This window comes from Chiloscyllium plagiosum, unplaced genomic scaffold (assembly GCF_037043375.1).
Source record: "Chiloscyllium plagiosum isolate Xiang-an unplaced genomic scaffold, Cpla_swu_hap1 HiC_scaffold_18, whole genome shotgun sequence".
In the NCBI taxonomy this organism is placed as follows: domain Eukaryota; kingdom Metazoa; phylum Chordata; class Chondrichthyes; order Orectolobiformes; family Hemiscylliidae; genus Chiloscyllium; species Chiloscyllium plagiosum.
This window is the reverse complement of record NW_028270156.1, coordinates 27,905,330-27,931,072: the sequence shown is the minus strand read 5'-3', so window position 1 is coordinate 27,931,072 and position 25,743 is coordinate 27,905,330. Positions and strand designations below refer to the sequence as shown.

Genomic DNA, 25,743 nt, shown 5'->3' with positions numbered 1-25,743 from the left:
AAACTGTGGATGTGTAACAGTTCAGAACCGGAGGAATGCAGAGATCTTCAAAGATTGTGGGAATAATGGAGATCACAGAGATAGGGAAGGATCAGGTCATGGAGGAATTTGAAACCAATGAAAACGATTTTAAAATCCTCAAAGCAGAGAATGGTCACACCGGGAGGAAGCCATTCAGCCTGTTGAGTCTATGTTAGCTCTCTAAAAAGCAACTCAGCTAGTCCCACATCTCCACTCTTTTCCACTTCTAGTGCAATTTTTTTCTCTTTAAGTGGTTATCCAGCTCCCTTTTAAACACCATGGTTAATCTGCCTCTTTTAAACTTTCAGGCAGTCCATTCAGGATCCTAACCACACGCTGTGCAAAGACACTTGTCACCATGGTTTTTGTTATCTATAACCTTAAGTTAGTGTCCACTTTTTTTGATCCTTCCAACAACTTGAGCAGTTTCTCTCTACTCACTTTGTTCAAATCCTTCATGATTTTGAACATTTCTACACAACTTCCTACCAGGGTTGTAAGTTTGTTCACTGAGCTGGTAGATTTGTTCTCAGATGTTTTGTCACTATGGTAAGTAACATCATCAGGGATCCTCTGATGAAGCACTGGGGTTCTATTTATTTGTCTTGGTCTGTTGTGGCGGGTGACATCACTTCTGGTTCGTTTTCTGAGGAGTTGGTAAATGGGGTCCAAATCGCAATGTTTGTTAATGGAGTTCTGGTTTGAATTCTGGGGCGTCTAGGAATTCCTGTGCATGTCTTTGTTTAGCCTGTTCCAGTGGAACTGGTGTCCCTCATCGTCTGTGTGTATGGATATTAGTGATAGTTGGTTATGTCTTTTGGTGCCTAGTTGGTGCTCATGTATCCTGGTGGCTAGTTTCTTGCCCGTCTATCCAATGTAAAGTTTGCTGCAGTCCTTGCAGGGTATCTTGTATATGATGCTCCTTCTGCTGTTTGTTGGTACAGGGTCCTTTAAATTCATCAGGAGCTGTTCCGGTGTGATAGTAGGTTTGTGGGCTACCATGATGCCTAGCGGCTGAAGTAGTTTGGTCATCATCTTCGAGATGTCTTTAATGTATGGCAAGGTGACTAGACTCTCAGTGCACGTTGTGCCTTCTTGTTTAGGTCTCTTGTGTAGGAATTGGCAGACTGCACTTATCGGATACCCATTGCTCCTGAATATATTGTACAGGTGTTTTTCCTCGGCTTCTCTTAGTTCCTGGGTGCGGCAGTGTGTTGTGGCTCGTTTAAATAATGTCCTGATGCAGCTCCGTTTGTGGGTGTTGGGATGATTCCTCCTGTATTTGAGTACCTGGTCAGTGGATGTGGCTTTCCTGTAGACACTGGTCTGCAGCTCTCTATTGGCTTTGCGTTCTGCTGTGACATCTTGGAAGGGAAATCTATTATTGTTCTCTTCCTCTTTGGTGAACTTTATACGGGTAAGGATGTTGTTTATGTGTTTGTGGGTTTCTTCTAATTTGGTGCATTTCGTGATGACAAAGGTGTCATCCACATAGCGGATCCAAAGCATTCGGCTGGAAGGGCATAGCTGTTTCTGCTAAGAGTCCTGATATTGGTCAGGTGTCCCCCTTGATTTGTTTGTAGATCTTGTCTTTGAAAGTAGTGGGTAGTAAGGCACAGGTCTACTAGTTTGTAGATGCTGCCCTTGCTGATGGAGTTGATACTGTCATGAGTTTGTGTCCTTGGTGCGTCTAGAAGTGAGGCCAGTGTTTCTTTGGCTGGGGCGATGTTTATTGATGTGAATAGAGCCGTAATATCGAAGAAAACCATGACATAGTCATCTTCTACCTTGGTGTCTTTGATGTTAAGGAATTCCTGGGTGGAGTCGACAGAGTGGCTTGAGTCTTCTACTAGGTATTTCAGTTTGCATTGCAGTTCCTCTGCCAGTCTGTATGTCGTGTATTGGGAAGTGAGACTATGGATCTTGGGGGGGGGCCTTGTATATGTACCTTTGGTAATCCATATTCAGGAACAACGGGTACTTGATAAGCACAGTCCGCCAATTCCTACACAACAGACCTAAACAAGAAGTCACAACACATCCAGAGACTCTAATCACCTTGCCATACATTAAAGACATCTCTGAAATGACGACTAATCTACTCTGGACCTAAGCATCATGGTAGCCCACAAAACTACCACCATACCAAAACAGCTCCTGATGAATTTAAAGGACCCCACACTGACAACCAGCAGAACGAACATCATATGCAAAATATCCTGCTGCAACAAACTTTACATTGGATAGATAGGCAGGAAACTAGCCACCAGGATACATGTGCAGCAACTAGCCACCAAAAGACATAAACAACTATCACTAGTATCATACACACAGGCGAAAAGGGACACCAATTCGACTGGGACAATACATCTTTCTTGGGACAGGGCAAACAAAGACACGACAGGAATTCCTCGAGGCCTGGCATTCAAAACGGAACTCCATGATAAAAAATATCAATTTGGACCCAATTTACCAACCTCTCAGAAAAATAACCAGAAGTGTTATCACCCACCACACCAGACCAAGATACATAAATAGAAAGTGGGACATAGCATCAGCGCTTCATCAGAGGATCACTGATGATGTTACCTAGCATGGTGTTGAAACGTCTGAGAACAAATCTACCAGCTCAGCAAGCAAACTTACAACCTGATGCACAACCTGAGCTCCAAATCCTCTCCAAAACCACAACTTCTTACAATGGGAATAAGCATTGAATTTTCAGATGGTGTGGAGGGAAGTGTAAAATGTGAATTTTATGTGAAAATAAGTGCTCTAGCACTAGTCTTTTTCAGAAAGGGAAAAAATAAAATCATGTACCTTTCGTAATCCATAAAATAAAATTATGATCAAAAGTCATCCTAAAAATAGACTATATGGATAACTCCAATACAGTTGGAGTTAAGTTCTGTACTTCGTCCAGAGATCAAAGCTATTCATTTCTGATACTTAACCAAAATTTTTAATTTAAAACCAAATTAAAATAAGTCTGCTCACGAGAAGCATTATAACTTAAACCAAAACGCAAAGAAAACTTGGGAATTAAATCAAAATAGTATGAGAGGGTCAGAGTCACGATGAATGTACTCCAGCCCCATGGCGCCCATCTGTACCAAAAAGCTGGAAGAGTGAGAGTGAATACCAACCACGCTTTCCAAACACTCTGAGGCTCAGGGAAAGGTAGTCAGGGATTACAGCTCCCTCCACGATCCACTGCCCAGCCTTATTGAAGAGGCCAGGATGATGCACAAGGCTTGTACCTGTGCCACAGGATCATGAGCAATTAATCAGAGGAGCAGGCAATGAAGACAATCACAGAGTGAAGCATTAGAGAGAAAGTGAGCAGTCAGTTTGTTTCGCAGTGCGTTCAAATGCCTCACAACCAGCAACAGAGGAGGGGCTGACAATTAAAGGATGGGAGTCAGTGCATCTGAAGGTGATTTTGACAGATCTGCCTGTCAACAAATGACATACAGAAAACTTTACAGAATGGGAAGAAGTCTCTCGAGGGTTGTAGCTACTACTGACATCATTAACCCCTTAGTAGGACTGACCAGTAAGGTGACCAATGTTAGGAGTGCGTGGGGATGGTAAGAGTTCAGAGATCATATGCTGAAGCCTCCAGCAATGTAATTCAACCAGAGATGGGCATCCCAAGTGGAATTAAAATGAAGGAAGAGGAAAAAAAAAGCCCCCCATGCTCCTTTTATCTGAATAACAGTAGGACATAAGAGCAGAATCTTTGAATATGTTTAAGATAGAGGTAGATAAATTCTTGAGAAGTGAGGAGGTGAAATGGTCTCAGAGAGAGACGGGAATATGGAGTAATCTGATCAGCAATGAACTAATGTTTGACAAATCTTTTGCAATTCTAAGAAGACATTTCGAGCAAGGTGGACAATGGGGACCCAATGGATGTACTGCACCTAGATTTCCCAAACGCCTTCAACAAGGTGCTGCACAAGAGGGTGTTACATTAGATAAAGATGCATGACATTAGGGGTAGAGTATTAGAGTGGATGGAGGATTGGTTGACTAACAGGAAGCAAACAATGGGGATAAATAAGTGCTATTCTGGCTGGTAATCAGTGACAAGTGGTGTGCCTCAGAGTTCAGTGTTGGGACCACAATTATTTGCAATTTATAAAGATGATTTGGAGTTGGGGATGGCGTGTACAGTGTCAAAGTTTGCAGATGACACTAAGATGAGTGGCCGAGCAAAGTGTGCAGAGAATCCTTGTAGAGGAACATAGATACATTAAGTGAGTGGGCAAAGGTCTGGTAGATGGAATACAATGTTAATAAATGTGAATTCATACATTTTGGTAGGAGTAAAAGTGAAAAAAAATTATTACTTGTATGGCAAAAAGTTGCAGCATGCTGCTATTCAGAGGAACCTGGGTATCCTTGTGCATGAATCACAGAAGGTTGGTCTGCAGGTACAACAGGTACAATTAGGAAGGCAAATGGAATTTTGTCCTTCATTGCTAAAGGGATTGAGTTTAAAAGCAAGGAGGTTACAATGCATCTGTACAAAGTGCTAGTGAGGCCACACCTGGAGTACTGTATACAGTTTTGGGCTCCTTACTTGAGAAAGGATGTACTGGCACCGGAGGGGGTGCAGAGGAGGTTCACTAGGTTGATTCCAGAGTTGACGGGGTTGGCTTATGAGGAGAGACTGAGTAAATTGGAATTATATTCATTGGAATTTAGAAAAATGAGGGGTGATCTTATAAAAACATATAAAATTATGAAGGGAATAGATAAGATGGTGTAGAGAGGATGTTTCCACTGGCAGGTGAAGCTAAGACAAGATGGCATAGCCTCATGATTTGAGGGAGTGAATTTAGGACTGAATTGAGAAGGAACTTCTTTACCCAGAGAGTTGTTAATCTATGAAATTCCTTGCTCAGGGAAGTAACTGACATACTTCAGTAAACACTGTAAACCCAAGGTAGATTTTTTTTTAAAAATCAAGGAATTAACAGATACGGTGAGTGTGTGGATAAGCGGAGCTGAACCCATGAAAAGACTGGCCATGGTCTTATTGAGTGGTGGTGCAGGCAGAAAGGGGCCAGACTGCTGATTCCTGCTCCTAGTTTTATGTGAAAGGCACTAACCAAATGGAAAAACTTTCTTTCTTCATTGGAAATCAGCACTCTAATAGGTCAAATTGATGTTGTTAATGTGGGTCAAAAGACCACTTGCTTAAGTCGAACACATCAGATTGAAAAGGCTAGTGCAATGCTGCACAACATGAATAAACTAGAGCCGAGCCAATGTTTCCACCGGTGGTTCTGTCTGGTTAAGATGAAATGAGATGGAAAAGAGAGTTTGACTTTTGGAGTTAAAAAAAGTAAAATACCAAACTGAATCCACTGTCTGTCCTCATGGTAGAAAATACTACATTTTCAGCACATTACTTTCAGAAGTCTGATGTAAATCATCATTTGTCCCTACAGCAACTGATGTGAACACAATCTTAAGAAATTGGGCCTTCTGCCTTGAATTGCTAATCTTTGTCCAAATTGCTAGGCCACTTCAGGGAAGACAGGGCCGTCAACAACAACTTGTCTTTCAATGTAATGTTGAAAAAAAAATCTCAAAGCATTTTCGCAGAGCATTTGCAAATGAAATTATGTCACATAAGGAGGGTAGGACAGAAGACCAAAGGTTGATTACAGAGTCATCAGAATAAAATATTTGAAGGAGTATCTTAAAGGTGCAGTGAGAGATAGCCTAAAGCTTAGGGACGCAGGGTGCTGAAGGCACAATCACTAATGGTGAAGTGACTGAAAGGAGGAATATGCAGGAGGGTTTGGGACATTTTGATGTTTATGGAGGTCACTGAGATTGGGAATAGATGGAGTCACATGTAAACCAAACCAGGTAAAGGCCACAGATTTCCTACCATTTCGAGGGCACTTCCAAACTGGTGTGGTGTTGTTAACAAATTATCACTTTTATTAATACGAGCTTTTGATTTCTAGATCTTGTAAACCTAAATTCAAATTATCAAAATGCAAAGACAGTTGGCCCTCTTGTCTGTTCTGGATTATTTGTTGGGGCCTGTGGAATAAAACTTCAGTAATACAGCCAGGATACTACTAACTCCAGTTATTTAACTGTACATAGAGAAAAACACCTTACGAGTACTCTGTGGAGAAGAGAGACACATACTGAGCAGAAGCTGTCAGGAGGCATTACTAATATTGCAGACAGCAATAAAGGAAGGATAAGTCTGCTAACTTTTAATGAAGTCATACCTCCAGCAAAACTAAAGTATCAAACAAGCACGATGCATATGGAATTTGCTGTTTGAAATGGAGAAACAAGGACAATATATAGTATTTACTTCAATGTAAAAGATTAAAGAGCGAATTAATTGAGATGTTTATTTAAATTGATTGAAGGTTTTGACAGGTTTAATACAGAAAAACCGCTTCCACTAGTAGAGTCCTGAACTAGGAGCATATCTGTACAACTGCAGCCAGGCTGTGCGGGGGTGATGTCTGCAAGCACTTCTTCACACAATGCCAGCAGAACTCAGAAACTGACTCCCTACGAAGCTGCTGAGGTTGGAGGTCAACTGAAAATTTCAAAATGCTGATCAATGTGAATTTTCCTAGCCATTATGTTTGAAACAAGCCAGAAACTATGGACTTAAAATAGAGTTAACACACTGATGAGCTAGGAGTTAACTGAGTAACAGCACAGGCTCAGAGGCTGAATAGTCTCCTCCTCTTCCTTTGCCCCTTCAAAACCTTGCCATAAACACACACAGAGATAAGCATGTGCAAGCACCGGTATGCACAAACATAAGCACATGGTGCATGCATTTCGGTGGGCAACAGACAAAATTACACCCTACAAAAGACGTTTTAATTAACACTACAGTTACCAAGGTAACAAGAGGATGTGGCTCATAATCTAATGGCAGTGGACCGATATAGGATCAAAGTTTTCTTTATCATTATGTAAAATGCCTGCGTGAATCACAGTAATCCTGTATTTTAAGACTGGGCAGTGCTATAGTTAAAGCCTACTAAGACTGCAACAAAACAAAACTACCTAGCTTCGGGGGTTAAGTGCAAATTGATTTAGATTGCATTTCTAGTGGAGAAGCCAACAGAGTTTCAATCAAGATCACACAAAAAAAAGAGGCCTCTGATGTTAATAATGTAAATAAACATGAGCCAAGCTGGTCGCGGCCTAAGCTCTCCTTGTACGTGACTAGATATTACTGTAATGCAGTGCAGGTATTGAATTACATAATTACACAGGCTGACAGCCCATACTAAACCTAACAGTAATTGCACGTCTCACTGAATACACCAAGTCCTGACATATTGAGGTCACCAGATAGAGCAGGCACTGCCAGAATACATTTTCAGGCTGAGGATGAATGCGAAGATGTTCAGCTATCCAGACTCCCAGGAAACCTAGGTTTATCTAGTGCAACATTAAACATCTGAATCTCACTTGTTTCTGTTAATGCCTGGTTTCTAGATCACTTCATTTTACAGTAACTGGCAACAATTCAGCTTCGTTGATTTAATTGGGAAGTATTACTTCCATGTCCACCACCAGCCTAGGATTGATTTGCTGACCCATGTTAACGATGAAGTGACTCAGGCATTCGCACAATATTCTTCTGTTTGTCATTTTAACAGTAGCATGACCAACAACACATAGCACTTTCAATCTAATAAAATATCCCAAGGTGCATCATAGGAGAATTGAAACTGAAACATAACAAATTTCCGAGTAAGAAAATATTAGATAGATGGTCAAAAAGCCTTGTCAAAGACAAACTTTATGAACTGCAATAGGAGGAAAGGGAGGTAAAGTATCACAGGGAATTCCAGGGTTGAAGTCTGTAAGCACTTCCTCATACAATGGTGAGTGCAAGTTGAAAACACTCCCCCTGTTGAGATTGGAGGTCAGCTTAAAATTTCCAAATGCAGATCCATAAGATTTTTGCTCACCATTATAATGTAATGGAAAAAGTAGAAACTAAGAACTTAGAGTTAACACATTGATGAGCTATGAGTTAGCTGAATGACAGCACAGGCTCAGAGGCTGAATGTCCTCCCCCTCTTCTTTTGACTCCTCAAAGCCTTGGCATAAACACATGCAGAGATAAGCATCTGGAAGCATCAATATGTGCAAACTCTACCTCAGTAGCCGAAGGCATGGCCACCAACCGTGGAGTGATTAAAATCAAGGATGCTCATAAAAATCAGAATGAGAGAAGCACAGAAATGATGGAAGGGAGGGGCAACTGAGGACTGCAGATGCTGGAGATCAGTATCGAGAGTGTGGGGCTGGAAAAGCACAAAAACTCTGTTGGCTTCACCACTAGAAATGCAATCTAAATCAATTTGCACTTAATCCCTGAAGCTTGGTAGTTTTTTTTTGTTGCAGTCTTAGTGGGCTTTAATTATAGCACTGCCCATTCTTACTATACAGGATTATTGTAATTCATGCAGGCATTTTACATAATGATAAAGTGGTTAGCGCTGCTGCCTCACAGCGCCGGAGACCCGGGTTCAATTCCCGCCTCAGGCGACTGACTGTGTGGAGTTTGCCGGTTCTCCCCGTGTCTGCGTTGGTTTCCTCCGGGTGATCCAGTTTCCTCCCACAGTCCAAAGATGTGCAGGTTAGGTGAATTGGCCATGTTAAATTGCCCGTAGTGTTAGGTAAGGGGTAAATGTAGGGGTATGGGTGGGTTGCACTTCGGTGGGTCGGTGTGGACTTGTTGAGCCGAAGGGCCTGTTTCCACACTGTAATGTAACCTAAAAAAAATCTATATCGGCCCACTGCCATTAGATTGGGACCCACCTCCATCCTGATGAAGGGATTCTGCCCGAAACACCGACTCTCCTGTTCCTTGCATGCTGCCTGACCTGCTGTGCTTTTCCAGCACCACACTCTTGACAGAGATCATGGAAGGTTGCGAGTCTAGAGGGGATTACACAAACCAGGAGAAGCTGAGACACAGAAGGATTTAAAAATGAGGAGAGGTTTAAACTCCAGATATTAACCTGGAGCTAGTGTGGGTATGTGTTACCATGGCAAATGGGGCAGGCCAACTTGCTGATGACATGAGCCAAAACCCACCTACATTTACATGGCAACTTTACCCGTCGTAAAGGAAGTCAGAGAGAAGTAGAAAAGAGAGATTCAGACTGGGAATTCCAGAGCTAAAGAAATGGCCGTGTCTGGTGGAATGACTAAAATAAGGAACTTAAAAGGGGTGAGATTGGAAAGGTGGATCCTCAGCTTAGAACAGAAAGCAAACCATAGTTAGTGTTGTGCAAGTCAGTAGCATAGTCATAATGTCACTGGGTTAGTCATCCAGTGGCCCAGACTAATGCTCTGGGCACCATGAGTTCAAATCTTATCTGAATTTTAAAAGAAATTCTGGAATTAACAAAAAAAAATACAAAGCTGTGAAGATTTCCTCAGGGTCATTCGCAATTGGTTGGCTCTTTTGCCCCTGAAGATTGTAGCTTCAAGTTGAATTACCAGTAACCTGATCCCATAATTTCACTGATACTTTGTAGTACTGATGGAACGTTGCATTGTTGGAGGTATTAACAATGAAATTTGCTTCAAACGACAATTCCAAAAAAACTAAACAGAGGCCTGAATTTTCACTCGAGTCACGAAGCCAGAATCTCTGCAAGCCCAACCCAGAAGAACATCTCCCATCATTTGGGATTTTCATTCCCAGGGAAGGGAGATGGGGGTCATCTTCAAGGTGGAAGTGGAAGATGAGGCCAAGAATGGAGACTGCTGTGTGTGGAACCAGGCTGGAGATAAGGCCTGCTTTGATGAATCAGAACATTTTCAAAGACATGAACGCAAGTAAAACTCCATCCCTTAGCCCTCCTTCCCAGCTACCACACCCTCCATACACCCCAATACTCTATCCATACCATCACATGGTCTTGATCCATTGCCATCGCCCCTCATATTTTTTATATCAACATATGCCCCTCTACCCACCCTCATAGTCCCATAATAGCTTCATACCAACCTATAGCCTCCACCATCACCTATGAACCTTTATAATGCCTATGCAAATTTATTGTCAAAACCATGCTAATCTCCATCATTAACTACTCTTTGCTTAAATGGGGTGAAAACAAGTCTTAATGAGAAATTCACCACTGATTAAAAAAAGGCCTACCTGATGTAGGTTTGCTCGCTGAGCTGGAAGGCTCATTTTCAAATGTTTCGTCACCATACTAAGTAACATCATCAGTGAGCCTCCGGATGAAGCACTGGTGGCATGGCCCACTTTCTATTTATGAGTTTAGTTATCCTAAATGACTGACAAACTACTCAGATCTCTTGGCAGCATGGTAGCCCACAAACCCACGAACACACTAAAACAGCAGCTAATGAACTTGAAAGACCCAATACAGACAACAACAAACTAATGTCATTTACGAAATACCGTGCAAGAAATGCAACACACACTACATTGCACAAACAAGCAGAAAACTAGCCACCAGGATACATGAACGTCAACTAGCCACAAAAAGACATGGCCCACTCTCACTTACATACAGATGAGGAAAGACACCACTTCGACTGGGACAACACATCTGTCCTAGGACAAGGCAAACAGAGACACACACAAGAATTCCTCAAGGCATGGCATTCCAACCAGAATTCTATCAAAAAACACATTGACTTGGATCCCATTTACCACCCCCTGAGAAAAAGAACAGGAAATGATGTCACCAACCCAAGGAAACCTCAACACATAAATAGAAAGTGGGTCATGCCACCAGTGCTTCATCCAGAGGATCACTGATGATGTTACCTAGTATGGTGAGGAAACGTCTGAAAATGAACCTTCCAGATCAGTGAGCAAACCTACATCTAGAATCTCAATTTGAGCCACAAATTTTCTGAAAACTCGCTAAAAGGCCTACTCTCCATGATTAAAACAAACCTATTCACTATATTTAATTTCCTTTAATTCCTTGTAAAAGCAAGCATTGGAAATTATTGTCTCACAACAACAATTTTGAAGTGGTCAGTCAAACTGTGACAGCTTCTTCTCTGAAAATGTAAATACTCTTCACTCTCCCAGTTGAAGCAGGAAAGGACAACCACAGATTAATGTGGATCAAATATAAAGAGTTGAAATGTTCCTTCTCCATGTTGACTCGGCTACCCCAAAATCATTGTAGGAAGATTGGTAATGAAAGGCACGAGAGATCTTAAAATGATGGCGTCTTTTGCTGCATCCCATTCAATAAAGTTGATCAGCGAGGAACCTCGTTTCATGGGTATTTCATTATTTCTTGCTTAAAATTTCCATCATTCCAATAGACTTGAAGTATTGTTCTGTTATAAAATGGGAAGCTCTTGCAGTATTCAGTTTATGCCGATCGTAACTCTCACCAAATTCAATACTGGCATGGAAACCTCTTAAAATCACTGACTAAATGACAACCAAACAACTTGAGCTTTTCTTTCAACATCTAGCCTTTGCCAGTGACCTAAATGATGACTTATATTTACATGCAACCCTGAAAACTCTTAGACATGTCACAGGAATATTATCATGCTCAGAATGATACAGCTCGAAAAAGAAGACACATCAAAACAAACAACTGTAGAAGTAGATGACAAGCATAACCTTAAAACAAAGCATGAGGGAAAGGTTGACGAATTGTGTTCCAGATTTTAAGAAGTCAAGTAGTGGACAGCAACCAATGGTATAGTGCAAGCAGGAAAGGCACTGGAGGTCATAACTGGGGACCACAGAGTTCAAGCAAGATGAGAGGAGTTTACAAAGGCAGTAAAGGGGGATGATGCTAAGGAGATATCTGAAGTAGCACAGCAAAGTCTAGAGTCCCAGAGATGTACAGCACGGAAACAGGCCCTTTGGTCCAACTCGTCTATGCTGATCAGATATCCCAACCCAATCTAGTCCCACCTGCCTGCATCCAGTCCATATCCCTCCGAACCCTTCCTATTCATATACCCATCCAAATGCCTTTTAAACATTGCAATCATACCAGCCTCCGCCACTTCCTCTAGCAGCTCATTCCATACACGTACAATTTGCGTGAAAAAGTTGCCCCTTAGGTCCCTTGTATATCTTTCCCCTCTCACCCTAAACCTATGCCCTCTAGTTCTGGACTCCCCCACCCCAGGGAAAAGACTTTGTCTATTTATACTATCCATGCCCCTCATGATTTTATAAACCTCGATAAGGTCATCCCTCAGCCTCTGACACTCCAGGGACAACAGCCCCAGCCTATTCAACCTTGCTCTATAGCTCAAATTCTCCAACACTAGCAGCATCCTTGTCAATCTTTTCTGAACCCTTTCAAGTTTCACAACATCCTTCCGATAGGCATACCAAAGGAAAGCATACCAAACGCCTTCTTCACTATCCTATCTACCTGCAACTCCACTTTCAAAGAGCTATGAACCTGCACTCCAAGGTCTCCTTGTTCAACAACATTCCCTGGGACTTTACAATTAGGTGTATAAGTCCTGCTAAGATTTGCTTTCCCAAAATGCAGCACTTCACATTTATCTAAAATAAACTCCATCTGCCACTTCTCAGCCCACTGGCCCATCTGATCAAGATCCTGTTGTAATCTGAGGTAATCTTCTTCTCTGTCCACTACAACTCCAATTTTAGTGTCATCGGCAAACTTACTAACTCTGCCTCTTATACTCACATCCAAATCATTTATATAAATGACGAAATGTAGTGGACCCAGCACCGATCCTTGTGGCACTCCATTGGTCACAGGCCTCCAGTCTGAAAAACAACCCTCCACCACCACCTTCTACCGTTGAGCTAGTTCTGTATCCAAATGGCTACTTCTCCCTGTATTCCGTGAGATCTAACCTTGCTAACCAGTCTCCCATGGGGAACATTGTCAAACGCCTTACTGAAGCCCATATAGATCATGTCCACCACTCTGCCCTCATCAATCCTCTTTGTTACTTCTTTAAACATCTCAACCAGGCTTGTGAGACATGATTTCCCAGGCATAAAGCCATGTTGACTATTCCTAATCAGTCCTTGCCTTTCAAATACATGTACATCCTGTCCCTCAGGATTCCCTCCAACAACTTGCCCACCACCGAGGTCAGGCCCACTGGCTTGTCCTTACCACCCTTCTTAAACAGTGGCACCATGTTAGCCAACCTCCAGTCTTTTGGCACCTCACCTGTGACTACTGATGATACAAATATCTCAGCAAGGGGCCCTACAGTCAGGGTTCTGGGGTACACCTGATCAGGTCCTGGGGATTTATCCATTTTTGTGTTTCAATACATCCAACACTTCTTCCTCTGTAATATGGACTTGTTTCAAGATATCACCATCTATTTCTCTATATTCCATATCTTCCAGGTCCTTTTCCATAATAAACATTTAAAAAAAACTTGTTAGTATCTGCCCCATCTCCTGCGGATCCACACAAAGGCTGCCTTACTGATCTTTGAGAGGCCCTATTCTCTCCCTAGTTACCCTTTTGTCCTTAATGTATTTGTAAAAATCCTTTGGATTCTCCTTAACTGTATTCACCAAAACTATCTCATGTCCTCTTTTTGTCCTACTGATCTCCGTCTTACATATACTCCCACTGTCTTTATACTCTAAGGATTCACTCGATCTATCCTGTCTGTACCTGACATATGCTTCCTTCTTTTTCTTAACCAAACTCTCAACGTCTCTAGTCATCCAGCATTCCCTACACCTAGCAGCCTTTCCTTTCACCCTAACAGGAATACACTTTCTCTGAATTCTCGTTATCTCATTTCTGAAGGCTTCCCTTTTTCCAGCTGTCCGATTACCTGAAAGTTCTTGCCTAATACTGTCAAATTAGATTAAATCCACGGTTGTGTATTGTGTTGTATATGATTAAAGTGTCTTGCATGTGAGGGTTATGTGTTTAATAGTCAGCTATTTCCACAAATTTTCATTATCCGAGCAACAAGTGTTGGTGAATTTAAAATTAAACAGGACGATTTATTGTCACATATTCCTCCTGAAAGCTCAAAATGCGATGTCTCATCAACACACACATACACACAAAGATTGGACACCAACGCAAAAAAAAACACAAGTACAATCTGGAATTATTTCAGTTTATTTCATAGCAGACCCATGATTTCTTAGATGAATTTATGCTTTTACCAGCATGTTGGCTTTATAAAAGCAGAGAATTCAGGTGAAGATCGGGCAGATGGAGATTGATTTTCAAAGCTTCAATGTAAGGCTGTATATTATCTTGGATATCTGGTGCAGGTTCAATGGCTTTTCATATCATCTTGTTCCTTTTCAGGACAGCTTCTACTGTTAGTTTTAAAGATGGCTAACAGTCATGGCTGGTAAAACCATGTGACCTGTTAAGAGTCAAAAGTCCTTTTCTAAATGCGGTGGTGTTAGGCCAGTACATGTGGTGTACTGTGGCTTTTCCCACCATGAGCGCTAAACAACAAAGATTGTGTGTTTGGGATAAGGCACCACCGCAATATAATCTAAAGTCATCGAGTCGTAGAGCATGGAAACAGACCCTTCGGTACAACCCGTCCATGCTGACTAGATATCCCAACCCAATCTAGTCCCACCTACCAGTACCCAGCCCATATTCCTCCAAACCCTTCCTATTCATGTACCCATCCAAATGCCCATCTGAAACCCACTGAGTTTCAATGATTCTATTGTCCACAGTGAAGCAGAAAGAGGAGTTTGCTGCTGTGTTGAATCCCTTTTTGTCCTGCACAAAGTTGTGGATTTGCCAGTTCGCCAGGTCCATATTTAAATTAGGTATGTATTTGGCTTTCAGGGCTCTCTGGATCACCAAGTCACATGCCCTGCTTCAGCTATAACTCAACAGTTCGTGTCCACTTTTAAAGATATAGCTTTAAAATTTGCAATATCTTGAGTTCTTCAGCATTTAGCAATGTGCAGACCAATAACCGTCAGTAGATACTGGCAAATGGGACTTGACGCCAGTTAGGAAGTGGGAAGCAGTTCTGGATGAGCTCAAGTTTCTGGATTAGCTACTCAATATTTAAATATTAGGTGTTTTATTTGTAAAGCTGAGGAAGCTGTTGTAGTTTGAAGTCAAAGTTAACAATACCAGACCGTGAAATTCTGTGACAGTAAGCATTAGGTTACCAGGCCCGACAGTCATTTCTAGCCTTACTATTCAGCAATCTTAGCAATATTCTGTTGTGGGGTCCAAGACTAAGACATTAACCCTGTTTTGCTTTTACCAGATGCTAAGAGGCCTGCTGTTTTATTATCAAGTTCAACATTTGTGGTCTCTTTTTGTCTCGCCTTGTTCCTGACTTCTTCCATGTTTAAACCGGTCACCCAGAGCGCAGTAACTAATTGCCTTTGTGTGGCCTATTCCCCGATACAACTGATTTGCAGAAGACCTACTTTGAGTAGATTAGGGAGCTTTTTTGGAAACAAGCAAAGCCTGTGCTGCAATATCAGTTTACAGCAGTGCAATATAACTCTTTGATGTTACCCCATTAGACTGAGAAACAGCAGGGGAAACCAGCACCACCCTGTGTTCTTTTACAAGCCATCATTTCAGTCCAAGTCTATAATATGGCTGCATCCTTTCCAATAAATTTAATAGTTTAAATTCCAGGTTTCTAAACAACTTCATTAAATTTTGATTACCATTTCCATTATCCCTGTTTACTTCTACCCACATTGAGGTGATATTGAGTTAATTCTGTGCTATGGGTGGCCATTCAGTGGGTTCAGATCACCAAACTTTCCTGTTTTAGTAAAGACATGACTGCAAATGGGGCAGAAGTTTCATTGAAAGGAATGCCACAAACTGCACTCAGTGCTTGTACATTGCAAATAAAAATCTTTAGGGTACAGGATTTAGAAGTCCTGTCACTTTGACAAGAATAGAGTATACTGTTCAGCTGCAGTGATATGGTTCAGACCTGGGGACCACTCTTTCAGAAGAAAGCCTGGAAGTACTGGAATTATACCAGAGATAAGGGATTTCAATTGTGGGCAAGAGAAAAATAAGACAACATATGAGCTCAAACAATATCGAGTCTCCTCTACCATGGCCAAACTGATAATCCTCAACTCTACTCCGGCACCTTTTCCTCATTCTTCCACATCTCCACCCAAACTGGGTGACCCTTACTCCAAGGTTACGTCCTCTCATCCTAGACTCCTCCATAAATTCAGCAACCTCTCTGCATCTACCCTGTCAAGTCAACCAAGAATTTTATAAGTTTGAGGAAGGTCACCTCTCATTCCTCTAGACTCCAGTGAGTACAGACCCAATCGACTCAATGTGTCCTTGTAAGACAAACCCGCTGTAACAAGGATCAGCCTAGTAAGTGGACTGCCTTCAATGCCAGTATATCTTTCCATAATTAATGGGACCAAGTACACATTATCTTAGGTGTTGTCTGATCAGTGCCTTGTATAGTTTTCGCAAGAGTTTTTTTTTTAAATACGCCATTATTTTTATATTTACTTTGACTCGCCACTCTCTTTGAAATAAAGGCCACCATTCCATTTGCCTTCCCGATTACTTGCAGAACTTGGATGTTAGCCTTTTGATTTCCATGCAGTAAATAAAGACAATCATTTTTACTGGTCAGTAAACAGAGGAAACAGATCAAAGCTCACTGGTAAAAAGTACCAGAGATGACAAAGAAAGCAGATTTTTATGCAGCGAGTTTTTCTGATCTGGAGTCCACTGCACAGAAGCAGTGAAGAAGGGTCACTGGATTCAAAATATTAGTACTGCTCTCTCTCCACAGTTGTGGCTAGGTCTGAGTTTCTCCAGCTATTTTTGATGGAAATACATTCATTCCCTGTCAGTGGATCCACATTCTGGAACCTTCTCCCTAAGAGCACTGTAGGTGTACCTACCCAGCGTAGACTGTGTTAAGAAAGCAACTCACTACCACCTTGTCCAGGGCTAGTGGAGGCATCCTACAGCCCCCATATGAATAATGATGAAAAATATGACTATGGCCTCTTCATGCCTTTTACAATTTTGAGAAAACCACAGTAACTCTTGCCTCCTGTCCACAGTGAAGCCGGGTAGGATGCTCCATTCTGATCAACCTAATCGTAGCCAGAGAGTCATCTTTGAAGGATTCTCTTCCCAATCCCAAACAATTATCTCCTGAGGTCCTCTACAACCTCTTGCTTTCCATTTACCTGATGCCCCTTGAATTCCACGTGTATATTGATGAGAGCCAGCTCTACCTCACCACCACCTCTCTCGAACTTTGCAGTGCTTCCAATGTGCCTGATATCTGATACAGAGGGAGTAGAAATCTTGGACAAATAAACGCCACAAAGGGACGAACTACTGGCTGAATTCCAAACCAATCTCAGTTCCCAATTTACCTCCTCCATCCTTCCCCTTGGCAAATGATTAAGATTGAAACAGTCAATTCACCACCTTGGTGTTTATATAATGACCCAGAGATCAGCATCAGGTCACACATCTACTCCATCATCATCAGTACTGTCAATATTCAGACCCCTCTATGCTGCTGCTGTTTTGCAACCTCTAAACGTGATTATTCTACTGCTTCTCTGGCCAGTCTCCCCTCTTCCACCCTATATAAAAAAAGTTCATCCAAAACTCTTGCTGCTTATTTCCTAACTCACGGCAAGTTCTATTAACCAATTACCTCTGGTGTCCTGCATAGGCCTCCATTCAAACAATGCCTCACTGTTCAAGTTCTCACCCTTGTTTTCAAGTCCTTTTATGTCCTCACACATTCTTGTTTTCGTAATTTTCACCATATCTAAAACCTTCTGAGATCCTCCAAATTCCAGCCTCTTGAGCCTCCCCAAGAACAGAGGAACCTCAATTATCTGGCATTTGATTGCCCGAATATTGGATTGTCCGGCAAGATCGTAAGGTCTCGATGCTTGGCTAAACTATGTTACTCAGTATTCGATTATCCGGAATTTGACTAATCAAATGAAATACTCCTCGCGCAGGTCCTTCAGATAATCGAGATTCCTCTGTATAATTGCTCTATCATTGACTGCTGTGCCTACAGTAGTTAGGCGCTCCCCGACACACTGCTTCACATCGTAACTCTCTCTCCTCCTTTAAGATGCACCTCAAGTCTAAACATAGTGACCAACCTTTTGGTCACCGTCCTATCATTCCTTCTCTGGCCTAGGGTCAAATTTTTTTCAATATTGCTTATGGCATGCATCACGATAATGTAGTGTGTTATTAATAGGCAGCATTGCAAGCGTTTATTGTTAGAATTCTCTTTCCAAGCATCATTGCAGATCAAATGGGTTTAATAATTCCCTCCTGTACTCCATCACTCCACAGATCTATCATTTGGTTTCCCTTTATCCCACTCCTTCTTTGCTTCATCTCTACCAAAGGAGACACACCATCGAACAATTCACATCAGTTGAAAGATTGGTTTACAGAGTTCTGCACAAGCCAAATTGCTTCCTGCCTCAGGCAAAACGAAGTTACCATACATTGGGCTGACCAGATTAGTTCATGCTCCATAGAGATGGTATATTCCATAACAGCAGACACCAGTACATTCAAGCATTCCTACAATAAAGCTGCTGGGTGCCAACCAAAACAGTCAATCATTTCAACTCGAGTGGTAGATGCTTGACACCATCCATGTAATCATCACATGCTGCATTTCCACTTGAGTATCAGTAGGAGGCACTGTCACCCATTCCAGAGATGTCAGCTCTGAATTTAGGCCAATGTTTCCAATGCAGCTGCTGAGAGAACATTGCATTATCAGAGGTACCAACTTTCAAAAGAGTAATCAAACTGATGATCTTCTGCTTTCTCAGGCGGATGTAAAGGATTCAAAGAAACAGCAGAGGTACTGGACTAGTAATCCTGATTAATGATCAGGATACATGAGCTTAAATGCCAGCTAAGCAACTAAAGGTTAATTAGATAAATCTGAAATATGAAACTAATATCAGTAATGGTGACCATAAAATTACTACATTGCTGTGAAAATCCAACTTGTTCTCTGGTATCTTTCAGGAAATAAAATGTCATCTTTGCCCAAGATGGGCTTATGCCTACATACACAACAAATGGGAGAGAACAGAGAGCTGGAAGGAACCGAGGCCTTACAGTGAATGTCCACAGGTTCTCGAAGGTGACAGGACAGGTAGACAAGATGGCAAATGTAGTAGATGGGACGCTTTCCTTCATTGGACAAGCTTTTAAACACAGAATCAGTAACGTTGGATGATCATGCTATACAAGACACTGGTTAGGCCACAGCTGGAGGTTTGTCGACAGTTCTGGCCGCCACCTTACAGGAAGCTCAGAATGGATCATGAGGAAATATGGAGGAGATTTACAAAAACATTGTCGCTGCAAACATTTCAGATATGAGGAAAGGCTGGATGGTCTAGGCCAGTTTGCTTAAAGCAGAGAAAGCCGAGGAGTGGCTTAATTGAGGTGTATAAAATAATGAGCTGACACAGAGTGGAAATGGAAGATGTGCTGCCCCTGGTGTAATGGTCAATTACCAGGAGTACAGATTTAAGGTGATGGGTAAAAGGACTCAAAGGGACATGATGATGAACTTTTTCATCCAAAGGAGGGGGTGTCTGGAAGTCACCACCAAGTTTGTGGTTGAGATACAAACCCTAATATCATTTAAAGGGAACCTGTATCCCTACATGAAGGGCAGGAGCCTGCAAGGTTATGGACCAGCATCTTGTAAACAGGATTAGAATGGATGGCTGGTGAAGATACAGCAGGCTGAATGGCCTCTTTCCATACTGTGATTTTTCCCTGGTTGTGTAGGATTCCGGTCCAATAGCAATGGGACTTCCCTCCAGTAACCAATCAGCTGTCTTCCAAAAAGGTAGCTCAACACCACGTTACCAAATGCAATTGGAAATGGGCAATAAATGCTGGCCTTCTCCACACCCCATGAATGAAAATAAAATGTGGCAGTGGGGTTGCCTGAACACGCTGATGACCATTTATCCCTCCAGCAGCATCACTTAAAAATAAAACTTATAATTTCACATTACATGGCGACCGCCGTAACCACGGAATCGGCTTCCACGGTTTCAGTTATCCACAGTTTGCTGCAGCCTAAAAATATTACATGGAACATCCCAGAACCAGGAACCAGGGTGCTGTCAGGGAGGCGAATCTCCCATTAAAATAATGGGTTCGCTACTATCTGCAGTTTTGGGCAACCACGGTCAGTCTTGGAATGTATTCCCTGAAGATATAGGGAGGTGTTTAATACTACACAACTTATGGGATCTTGCTATGATCAACTTGCTTGCTCCATTTCTCTACCCAACACAGACTATGCTTTCAAAAGTAGTTGTGAAATACTTTGGGATGTTGAGAGGTGGTATAAATGCAAATCATTCTTTACTTTATCAACAGACAGACTGCTTTTTAAAAACTTTGCCTGTGATAAACCGAGCAATTCCAGCAACTCATGTTTTGCTTTGGGCTATGGATTATAATTGAACCAAAAATATAACGCTGTCCCAACAGTGAATAGTGGATACGCCTCTTTCGGGTGTATTTCATGTCAGAACAGCACCAACAGCCAGAGTTCAGACAGCTCTCTTGCCCAGAAATAATCCACTTGATGGTCCAGTGGGAATGCGTCAATGAAAGAACCTTGCAGAACCAGGAAACCTTGTTGGAAAACACAATAGTTGATAGACTTTCCAAATATTGTGCACAATGCCTTGGCTAATTAGGGCTTTCCTCGAGTCTGTTAAGGTGTGAATGGTTAAGATCTAGAACACACTGCCTGTAAGGAGCTGAAGCTTTCAAAAAGAGAATTGGATCAGTACCTGAAAATAAAATTTGCTGAGCTATAAGATGAGGACGACAGTAGGAGGCTACTTCAGTTGCTTTTGCAGAGACTGGGCACAGATGCAAAGGGCAGATGGTCAACTGCACTGTAACCGTTATATAACACTAACAATAAACCAGTTTGACACTCAATTAATGAAACCATAACATAGAATAAAACCTGTTTGTTAATAGAACATGTAAGAAACCAGCTGAAAAGCAAGTTAAAACTTACCACGGTGCACCATATATTTGAAATCCTTTCACCGTTATCTCAGAGTCTTGTACGTAAATACAATTGGTCAGGAGTGACTGGACATTATCAAAGTCCTCGGGCTTCAACTTGGAGACAGATGGGAAGCGGTAGTAGTCCTGCTTCACCAGCTCAGCAATGAAGTCCTTATCAAACGTTAGTTCATGGTTTCCAGCGATGACTATTTTATATTCATAGGGAAGGCTTCCTGTAATTGCAAATGAAGCACTTAATTACAATCTTTCTCCCTTGTTAAACATGCTCAAGGAATACGTAAAGGGCAAGAGAGGAAATGTTTTAAAAATGTACAGGCTGCCAGAACAATTGTTGCAACAACAACAAAGGTTATAACAGGCACCATTAATTTCACTTAATTATTCAACAATCCCATTCCCACAGATTCTTACAGTACTGAATTTAATCTCATACTAAATAAGAAGCTTTCTATTAGGGCCCTTGAAAAGCCCTTGTAATTGATTTTGATGTACATAAGATTGTTTTTGTATTGATTTGAGTTCATTGTTTTCAATTAAACAATGAGTTCTTGCTGACCTCATTATGGATGGTGATTTTATTTTGGGCATCAGTAATGTTATTGGGTGCCATTGAGATCATTGGTGGGGTGGTGACATCATGGAGGGAGTGGTTTCATTTAGTGCCAGTGAGGTCTTTGAGTGCTGGTGAGGTCACTGGGCTGATGATGGCTCTGGGGCTGGTGGTGTCATCAGGGGACATGATGTTATTAGGTGCAATGATATCATTGGGATGATGAGGTCATTGGAGGTGCTGCTGGTGTGATTGTGGAGGTCAATGATGTAACTGGATGCCAATTGTGGATGAGGCCATTGGGCTGTTGGTGATCCCATTCAAGAGTGACAGGATCCATTCATAAGATGGGCAGCTTGGGGGAACAGAATTAACATTTGGTGAAACGGCATCATCATCCATGCACCCTGATTCAATGGCAACAGTCAGTCATGGTTCAGTATGTGCAGACTCAGCTCTGAGTCAGAAGGGTTTGGATTCAAACCCCACTCCAGAGGCTCAACCAATATATCACCACAGGCACTCCTATGCAGTACTGAGGGAATGTTGCATTTTTGGACATAATGTTTGCTGGATGAGACAGTGTCTACAGTTGCCGTCTCAATGGACATAGGAGATTCATGGCAATGTTTTTGGACAAAAACAGGAGTTCTTAGGTTTCAAACTAATGTTTTATCACCATTGGTACTGCCAGAAGAAATTAAATAGTCATTATTTCTTGTGGGATACAGCTGTGTCAAAATTGGCTGTTGCGTTTGTTATATTGTAACAGTGACTATGATCCAAAATACTTCATCAGCTTTAAAATACTGTGTAATAGACGTCTTGATTTTACTTTCATTAAAGTTAACTGAATTTGTTTCAGTGATGTCATCTGTGTTCACTATTTCGACAAACATGTTGGGTTTTATTTCAAATCAGGCAGGTGTTATATTCATTATAAGGGTCACACTAGGAATTGCTTTTATACAAGCAATTTAGTGGCATGGTTCAGGCCAGAATTAAAATAATTCACAATGAAGTTAAAAATGCTTACAAAAGCTGATCCTGAAAATCAAGAAAGCACCAATTGTCAATTTCAGGAATTGAAACAATCTCGCAAAGCAAGTCACTTTTACCCTATAATACTTAAACAACAGGATACTGTAATGAAAATACTTTTAAAAAAAATAACTATAGTCCTTATTTTGAAAGCATGTCTCAAATATTCCATCACTTTGCTTCATGCAAAGGAGAAAATATTAGCAATCTATTTACTGACGAAAACACTTTTTAGAGCACTCAACTTCCTGCCTACAAATCCCGCTGTCTAAAAGGTGTGACTAAAAATTGTGACAGGCCCATTCAATTTTGTCATGTACGATAAAGGTAGATACAGCTTATTAGTCATTGGGAATTTGAGTAAAGGCAAAATCAATGTGCAATTTTAATTCTGTAAAGGCAAATGGTTGTTGAGGAAAATAAAAGTCAGAATGTAAGTTGAAACACTAAACTGAAGACAGCTTTTCCAAAAATATACAGGGCATAAGTGTATATCTGGACAAACTATGGTGGTAATTGATAAAGTGTTTTTTTACACAGTTGACATACAGAGGAAACAGACTAAGGGCTAGTTTGAATCCTGTGAGAGGGTGCATAGAAATTTTCAAGTTAGCAGAACGAAGAAAAGTTAAGCTTTTAGAAGTGGCAAGACGTTTCAAGTTTCAAGGTTATGAGAACCATAAGTAATTTTCTCGACCATGAGAAATGCAAAGGAATCCCAATAAGAGATTGGTTAAATAAGAAATTAACATAGGTGTTACAGTCCATGCGGATGAGCATCTGTACAGGATATTGCTGGGAAACAAGTGTAATCTTTGTTTTGCTATTTACGCTACAACCTTTCAAATCTGAGTACATAGCTTTGATTAGTTCTTTATTTTGTGTTATAAACTTGGGATAATACTAAAAAAAAATTATTTGGAGATGCCGGTGTTGGACTGGGGTGTACAAAGTTAAAAATCACACATCAGGTTATAGTCCAACAGGTTTAATTGGAAGCACACTAGCTTTCGGAGCGGCACTCCTTCATCAGGTGGCAGCCTCATGTGAATCTGTTCAGTGGCTAACCACCAATGGTAACCAACTGCAAAAGTTGAACTTAATGATCTATCAAGCCAGGTTACTCTGGGTTCTTAATTGTCCAGCATTTCCATCAATTGAAATAAAATCACGTCAACTGTCACAATATACTATCGGATTTGCCCATTAGATGGTTCTGCAAAGTGAGTTCCTGAAGCATTCCTCACTACTGTCACCATCTTACATTTATAATAATGGTTAGTCAAATGCAATTCACTGGCGTAGTAAATTTACTCAATGTAGAGGGTTCACTGTTCTAATTATTGATGCTATGATATCATCTTGAATGTATCTTCACTTGAGCAGAAACAGCAAACTTGGGTTCCGTGTTCCTCCACCGGATTCAACTTCAGCAAAACCTGGTGATTCTATATTAGCCTCATTTAAGATTGGTTTCTAGGGGACCAGTGCCAATGAGACAGCTGCTGATTGTTAATGTTACTAAATCCATTTCCTATAAATTAGGTTAATGATTAAGTTAATTTTCAGAATACTGGAAGTGAGAAAAGACCATGAAGGGATTATGAACACACATTTTAAGCATCATTAATCTAGGAATCTGAGTTAATCACCCAATAGTCCAACCATAACACTAGTGTACTCCTGGTTAAAGATCAGTAACCAATGGGGTGGCATGGTGGGTCAGTGATTGGCACTGCTATTTCACAGTGCCAGGGTTCTGCGTTTGATTCCACCCTCGGGCTGTGTGGAGTATCTGTGAGGGTCTCCTCTGGGTGCTCTGGTTTCCTCCCACAGTGCAAAGGTGCACAGGTTAGGCAAAATAGCTGTGATAAATTGCCAGTAATGACTACAGATGTGCAGGATAGGTGAATTAGCCACAGGAAATGCAAGAATAGGATTGGAGAGGCGGGTGTGAGTGGGATGCTATGGATTCAATAGGCTGAATGGCCTGCTTCCACACTGCAGGAATTCTACGAACCAGGAAACACGAGGATGTGAGAATAGAGATGGAGATAATTCATTGGAGACTGAAAAATTGTGATCTTTTGTCCTGTCCTTAGAACACATTGATTAATAGCATAAAGAGGAATAAGAAGTAGGCCATCTGCCCTCTTGACTATGCCCCACGATTCAAAAAGGACATCTTCTGTTAGGGCTCCACTCTCTCACCCATCGCCCTTAAGCAGTCCAGTGGCCCAAACTCCAGGGTGGTAGGGAGATCCAAAGATTCACAATCTTCTGTACAAAGAAATTCTGGCCTGTGTCTGAGGTCTCTTGGGGGCATTGCCACGCCAAAAGAGGTCCCCCTTGCCAGCACAAGATGCCACCAAATTGCTTCGTCAAGGAAACACCTCAACGTCAGGATTTGCTTTACTCCTTTCTAAGGCAAGTACATCCTTCCTTAGAGAAAGAGATCAAAACTGGACACAATACCAAAAACACTGAAATGGGACTAAAGACTGCTCAAATAGGCAAGGAAGGAGACCATGCTATAAACTCGAGTACAGATCCAACCACAATGGATAATTTACCCTGTCCTTTGTTGCTAATGGGTTGGGGAAACTGCACTGTTGGAGAGGTCAACATTGACTGCGAGCCTAATATCAAGCCCCAGAACATTTGGTATCCATATGTCGACATGATGACGGTATTCTCCAAACTGGGTGCAATTATTCAGAGTCCTGAGTATAAATCTTCCACCAGGAACAGTTGGTTCAGCTTCCAGAACAGTCCAAATATAATTCTGCACATGAAGGGAAAGACAGACTCCGACAGAACCGATGGAAACAGAAACTTTGACACTGGAGACCATTTGGCCCATTGTGTCTGTGCCAGGTAGAAAGGAGCTATCCAAGTCAATACTAGTTTGCAACTCTTGCTTTTGGCCCAAGGGTTTCAGTACTGAGCCAGTGTTTTTAAATGCAATGAAGTCTTGTGCTTTCACAAAGCCCTCACCACTTTCTAGGGCAAGATTTT

General features: G+C 41.5%; 1 protein-coding gene across 3 annotated transcripts in view; it reads right to left on the bottom strand.

Annotated features, from left to right (window-relative positions):
- LOC122557703 (metallophosphoesterase MPPED2) overlaps positions 1-25,743 on the bottom strand; it is a 192,961-nt gene that overhangs the window by 120,724 nt on the left and 46,494 nt on the right. For all 3 annotated transcript variants that reach the window (XM_043705579.2, XM_043705581.2, XM_043705580.2), the window contains exon 4: positions 21,121-21,346. In XM_043705579.2, the coding sequence (XP_043561514.1) occupies positions 21,121-21,346 (226 nt within the window). The remainder of the gene's footprint in view (positions 1-21,120; positions 21,347-25,743) is intronic.